This window comes from Sander lucioperca, chromosome 10, assembly GCF_008315115.2.
Source record: "Sander lucioperca isolate FBNREF2018 chromosome 10, SLUC_FBN_1.2, whole genome shotgun sequence".
NCBI lineage: Eukaryota > Metazoa > Chordata > Actinopteri > Perciformes > Percidae > Sander > Sander lucioperca.
This window is the reverse complement of record NC_050182.1, coordinates 23,257,152-23,264,377: the sequence shown is the minus strand read 5'-3', so window position 1 is coordinate 23,264,377 and position 7,226 is coordinate 23,257,152. Positions and strand designations below refer to the sequence as shown.

Here is a 7,226-nt window from a genome sequence, read left to right as displayed (position 1 = left end):
AACGTCAACACACAGAGAGCGGAAGACGATGGACATCCTGCATTTCAGGCAATTATCCGGGAAATGTACTTCTGTTGATCCAGACTAAGCTAACATTGACATTGTGGGATGTTGGGTTAAGTCTTCTAAACCTGGCAATCCGCGTTAGCTTTGAGTCTGGGCAGAAGGGGCCGCGGGCAGACGACTTGGACTACCGTAACCATTTTAAACACTGAATGTCAGTATTACTTATGCTCCTTTAAGGAATCTTAAGAGTTACTTTGATCACGATATGTCCTTTAGCTTACTCCCACATAAAACAAACTTAAAGGACTGCCTTTTTTCACCTGCATAACATAAAATCTGGCTTTTAAAAAGATGCAGAAAAACAGCCATGCATTTTATACTGAATTGTTGCAATTTTGTTATCATCCGGCTGCCCCAATAAGTCACTTAAGACTCTCCAGTTGATCCAGAATCAAGGGCGTAGGTTTGCATATTGACTGTAGGGACATGTCCCTACCAATATTTTTGGAGGACAGAATCGTATACTACGTTAGCGCCAGTGTAACGTTATAGCGTCACAATGTGGAGGAACTAGTAGCTTAGCTCTCTACACTTTCCAAGTAGCTTGCCTTGGTAAGCAATATGACTAGGGGTGTCCCTGACTAAGAACGTACATAGTCAAATCACATTCGTCAAGTCTTGCCCATCGTCGACTGATCGTCGAATCGGGATGGGCTGTGGTAAGGTTGTGTGTAAAGCTCCTTTTATATGAAAACATGCAACCGATGATGACACAGACATAAAAAATAGGGCTGTGAATCTTCACTGGTCTCACGATTCGATTACGTTTATCCTGTCAACGATTCGATATCCCGATGCGTCGCGACGCGTCACCTATCATTATTATATATTGCTACACATGGTTTTCATCAACAAATTCAAGTCAGATGTATATGAACTCCCCTTTTTATTGTATCTGCTCTTAGAAAGGATACTTCCTGAATGTAGCACAGTCTGAACACAGCAGACATACTATATTTTTATATGAAAATGAGAATAAAGATGCAAAAATGATAATTCTCTTATATAGTGAAACATATTGCATCTGGGAAAACATTCAAAATTAGATTTTTTTTTTTTTCAAATCGTTTGTAGGAGATTCCATCTATCTTACAGGATTCCTACTAGTGTTAATTTTGTCACCCATTTTTAATTTAGTCTTGTGCCAAATGTCCTTGTTAGTTTTAGTTGACTAAAAGTCTCGTCATTTTAGTCTAGTTTTAGTCAAATGAGAACTCAAGGTATCTTAGTCAAGTTTTAATCGACTAAAAGTCTCGTCAATTTAGTCTAGTTTTAGTCAAAAGAAAACTATCAAAAAAAAAGAAAAAAAAAACACAAAACAACTGTCAGCGAGATTAAAGAACGGCTTGTTTATTGCTATAGACATATGGTCAAAATTAAAAGATTTATAATGTAATAATAACTTATAACAATAACTTATTTCACCAGTGAATTGCTGAACATCCACTAGATAGGAAAAGGGTATTTTACAATAACTTTGAATGCACCACAAGGCTTACCAGTTTCAAGTGAAGTGCGGTAGGTGGTGACTGTTGGACGTCCCGCTGTTAGAATCCTTTACAGTTAAATACAGTCACACTTTACACCGTTTAGCTTTTATCTTTTCTAACATGTAACATTTTAGAGAAAATCAAATATCTTGATATTCTTGACCAAATACCCAGATGTCAATATTGCGATGATATTGTATGGTTATATATTGGTGCTTTAACAAAATGTTATTTACACAATGAGATTTTTGATAAATAATCTCCAGAAATGATTTAATGACTTATGGGTAAAGATAAAAAAAATAGAACAGCTAGAACAGTCTGGTAAGTTCAAAAAATGACTTTACTGTCATGGAGCCCGTAAAAACAAAAATCTAAGACGATATCTAGTCTCATATCGCGATATCGATATAACATTGATATATTTCCCAGCTCTAGCCCCTGGTGACGAGAAGCGGAGCACACAAAGCAAAAGTCTGCTGTCCTGCAGCGCGTGCTCAATATATCTTTTACAATACTATTGTCATGTTTTTCTGCCACAAACGTTGCCTTGTTGCACATATCACCGCGGCTTGCTGGTCTGGTGTGCAGTATTTGGTGATCCCTGGGACGGATGGATCATGTCGTGGGCTGCGCACTGGATCACAGCTGTGCTCCTGTATCGGGCAGTGGCACACAACTTGGCATCTTACGTTGGATCATCTTTTACTATTTCAAAGTGCACCCACATTTAAGATTTTCTTTTCCCAGACATTTTCAGTTAAAAGGTTTAAATCCCTGCCGCCAAGATGCTCCTCCATCCATCATGGATCATGGAAAGTGAAACTTAAATCGGTTATGGGGAAGTTGGATTTATTCACACACTTTAAAAAGATGTTTTAATAGCTTCTTTCTTGGCACATTTTTTATTTACAGCATTATATGTTGATATTTATAGCTTAATATGCTGTATATTAACTAATAGGAAGAAAACAGGAGGTAGTTATATGTAAAATCTGACATTGAGCACCCCCAAATAGCCAAAATGGCATGATCCTCATTTCATAATGCCTCTGCAAAGACTCAACTGTGAGATTGGCAATTGGCTATTCGGGGTCACCCCTAAATATGACAATGTGATAAACACGTTATCTTCGTTTCTAAACAAACTAGTAATTGAGCCGCTAGTGTCTGACTGTCTGACAGCACTTCGCTGCCAAGCGGCGCAATGTGGAGATCACATTTTAGTAGCTTTTGAGTAGCATGTGAACTGGAGTTGCTAAAATCTCATTATGGGCACTCCAATCAGTCTCATACGGGGGGGGGGCTGAGACTAGTGCGACACCTACAGTAGTGGTAACATTCGGTATACCAGTCTGGTTTTTGGCTTGATATCAAATCAGTTAATAATTGTTTCACCGGCCCAAGCCTAGTATCTACCAATGTTTGAGTAAACTCGTTTGCATTATCTTAGCTGCTCAGTATGCTCCAGTTATTTTGACTTGTAAAATGTTTAGACTGCTGCGTTGTGTCTTTCCTCTGACCGGTAGCTCTGGGTCTACTGTGTCTGTAAAAAATAAATTAAGATGAGCAGAAGCGCCTGGCTTCTGAGGTCAATGTAGCAGCTTCAGTTGATTATAATGGTCTACTGTGGGCATGCTGCGCTAGACGTGTCACACTGTTTCCATGCCCCAAGTATTTCAGCCATAGTTTAGTTTGTTTTTTTTAAACACAGATGAAGAGCAGCGCACAGCCTCTTTCCTAAACTTTGTGTCATTCAGAGTCCCAAACGGGGATCTGTGTCTGTCAGACAGTCTAAACGAAATTCTACCACGCATCACGATGCGTCACCTCAACAAATTCATCAACAAATTCAGGCAGTCAGATATATACAAACTCCCCTTTTTATTGTATCTACTCTTAAAAAAAAAAAAAAAGACACTTCCTGAATATGGCGGAGTCTGAACACAGAAGACAACAGACAAAACGCAAAAACAAAAAAAGCAGCGACTGGAAAATCAACAAGTAAGTAGGCAATAATCAATAATGGTCTGTCACTGCCTCAACCGCCTAGGTCTGCACCGCGATGCACCGATGCAATGATTCATTTCAACACCCCTACATGCCACTACTGTTGTGCTTTTATAATGTCCGACTGTTTAAATATGAATTGTATATCTATTTTGTAATAGTTTTTTTATTATGCGACGGCTTAAGTATCATTGTCCTTTTTATTTTTTAAACACACCGTGGTATCGACTTTGGTATCGAGCATTGTGTACTTTTGATGCTATCGGTACCGACTACTAGATTTTTGGTGTCATGATAACAGAACTTTGAAGAAACAAAAACAGGGTAATCAAGATGTTCATTCTGATGGATTTGTTATTCAAGCAAATTGAATATTGGCAAGTTGATTTGTACGGTGTACTAAAATAATTTGGAGTTGTCAGTATTACAAAGTATAGACTATTTGGCTCAGACATGCAACAATACTGGCACTGTCCTTAAAAGGTGCCCTTCCACACGTATTTCATTACTTTGTAGTAATGTCTGAAGTTCTACCATGGACTCTAACATTTTTGTGTGGAAAAAATGCCTTGGTTACCTTGTTTCAAGCCATTCTAGCGTGGTATAAAAAGCCTGCAGGAAGACTCAGCTCGATTTGTGCCAGTTCTCATTAATATTCAACGAGCTACGCTGCTTGACTCTGACTGGCTAAAAGCTAGCCAATGAGAGCCTGGCTATCAGCATCCTTTACCCAGCGCAACTGGGCGAGCTCATGAATAGTAATGAGCTCAGGCAACACCACGTTAGACTGACCAGCTTTTGTAATTGGCCTGATTTCTTTGCGTATTTCTTTTCAGTGGCTAGAGCTGACAGAGGAGGTAGCAGTTCATTTTCACATTCATGACATAACAAACACATATGGACCTAACATATTTCAAAAAATACAAGTAAAAACGGTTTTGTGTGGCAGGGCACCTTTAAAAAAATACAGAATGGACAGGCTGCAACATGTTGATGAACAGTATCTGTTTTGAGTACAATGTCTGTTAATTTACCTCTGTTTCTATTTGTCAATATTGTCAAACATTTTACCATTATTCAAATGTCACTTTGATTCCTTTTCATCACAGGGGTTAAATACAGACTTACATTTCACCAGTAACATTTAGTCCTCCTCTTCCTCCTCATCCCCTCCAAATGACAGAAGGCTATTATTTTTTACTTTCTTTCCAGATTTTCTCTCTTCCGACTCCTCCTCTCCTCCATCGCTCTTCTTCTTTTTGCTGGAGCTGGCAGTGATGCCCTGGAATTTATCTGAGGAGGAGCGCTTGGCTGGTTTCTTGAACAGGATTTTACCATCAGGAGGAGGTTCATCGTCTGTGGACAAGATGGATGTGTACAATTCATCAAAACACACTTTTCACAGTTTGTGCAAAGGCAGTGGTTTTCATTTTAGATGCTGGCAGTTGCCTTGACAAAATACATATTTAAAATGTTTGTAAAAATTATCTCATCCAGCCTGTGTAGGCTAAATAAGACATTTAGCTGGACAGAACCATTCTGCATGTCTAGTAAAACAAAGAGACCCTCTTGACATATAAAAGATAGTTCATGCCTTTCTCTGCGCCACCACCAGTATGGATTTCGTCCTTGATCTTCTTTACATCCTCTGCGGTCAGGTGTCCTTCTTTTAGAACCACAACTTGGGGTAACTCATCCTCTCGATCACTCCCGTCGTCATCGAGAGTTGGCATCTCCTGGCGCTGAAGGGGGAATATGAAACACAGACAAAAAGGTTGTGTTTACCAGATACCCATCCAATGAGAGAAATAACCCAGTTTAAAAATGGTTCATTCACTGCGCTCTGTGGTGGGTCTACGTGATACGTAGGTGTACGCAGTATACCCACTAAGAAAGCTCCAGAATTCCCATATACCTACTTAAAAATGCCCAATGACACGCAACAACATACTTTCCATTATATTTTTGATATACTTTGAATTGTCTTCTGTGTTCTTTTTCCTCGCATAGGCTAAATAAAAAAGGTATTTTCACTGTAAATCGGTGCATTAAAGCATATCCAAATGCAACAAAAATGAAGTTGCTGACGTTCAAAACTTCCCTGGGGGAGGACACCCAGACCTGTTGACTATGACTATGATATGCCCCCCCTTCCCCAAAGGCAGATTATGGCCTATATATATATATATATATATATATATATATATATATACACACACACTACACCCACTACATTAGACTACTACCACTGACTGCGCTGGATGAACATGAATGAGATTAACGTTAGAAAAAGGAAAGCGGTGTTGCGTGGTCCAAATGAACGGCTCGAGGTCCAATCATAGACAGTATATAATAAGGGTCCAATACAGGTTGTGTTTTAATGAATAGTAAATCATTCAATCAGCGGACTGTACGTTACTTCAACCCAAAACAATTCAACATAAAGCTGGTAAAAGAGATATAGCTAGCGCTAATATTTCACTCAAATGGGCTAACGTTATTCGGGTTCTGTGCTGCTAGCTTAACTTTAAGTAACGTAACGTTAAAAAAAAAATAACGTTAGCCAAACCACGTAAACGTTACCTTAGTATCGACAGTCGGTCCTTCTTTATAACCAACATCTTTTTTAAACTTCTTCAGAAAGGACGGTTCCGCTGGTTTCACCCACGACACGCCACTTGCCTTGTTTTTGTTCATTACAAAAAGGAGTAATACAATACAAACAGCCAAATGAAATATTGGCCTAAATAGATTTTTTGGAACAACCAGTTTCACCAAAGATGCTAACCCGTCTCTGGCTTTCACCAAACAATAGCATAGCTAGCTACGTCATTAAGATGTGCCGCTGCGAATTTTCTTGCTCTTCTTTTTGTAGAATTCCGGCAGTGTAGACGCTGCTTAGGGTATTACTGCCCTCCCCAGGTCAGAGTTTGAACTCGATTTTTTTGTGTTATGAAGAAATTGAAGAACTGCCTTTGATATCAGTTGATTTTTCTCAATGTGTCCAAAAATTAGACTAAATTAATCGGTCTGTAAAATTGTCAATTGATAGCACTTTAAAGAAAGCTTTCATATTATAGATCATACTCAAAATTCGCCTTTGTTATCGCTGCTATGATAGAATTCAATGCGTTCAAATTACCTGCTTGAAACTATTTGGTGACCTACGAACCACGTAACTGCGGCGTTTTAACGGCTCTTAACGGCGCTGACCCATAGAGTCCAGCAGAGAGCGGAGCCTGTGTGAGATAGAACATAGCAATAACAATGATGGAATGATTACATTTTTTCAATCACAACGTTTAATGTCGCTGGCTTGGGCGTTTTTAACCTTATAAGGGTAGAAATGGCTGTTCAGTTTTTATTTTTATTCTTAGTTTTTTTATTTTGTGTATGTTGATGTGTTGTTGGCAATCGTCTTTTCATATACAAATTATTTAGGGGTAGGTAAAAAGAGAAAACCAGGAGTAAAGTGTGGAAGACAGGAGGGTTTTGTATGCTAATCGAAAATATGATACAAAAATTATAAACATTCTTTAAAAATCGAAAAAATGTGTTCAAAATTTCTTGTTTTTGTTGCCCACAAGTAGCAAACAAATAGTTATTGCAGTTTTTTTATTGTTGTAAAGTTTATAGAGTCAGGATCATAAAGCATAGAGA

At 38.5% G+C, this 7,226-nt stretch overlaps 1 protein-coding gene across 1 annotated transcript; it reads right to left on the bottom strand.

The window, feature by feature from the left end:
- Positions 1-4,626: 4,626 nt before the first annotated feature.
- Positions 4,627-6,424, bottom strand: kiaa1143 (KIAA1143 ortholog). The gene is made up of 3 exons (XM_031322866.2): positions 6,150-6,424; positions 5,161-5,308; positions 4,627-4,922 (listed from the first exon to the last, which is right to left on the bottom strand). The coding sequence occupies exons 1-3, from the start codon at positions 6,261-6,263 to the stop codon at positions 4,711-4,713; spliced, it is 474 nt and encodes a 157-aa protein (XP_031178726.1). The 5' UTR covers positions 6,264-6,424; the 3' UTR covers positions 4,627-4,710.
- Between the last annotated feature and the right edge of the window lie 802 nt (positions 6,425-7,226).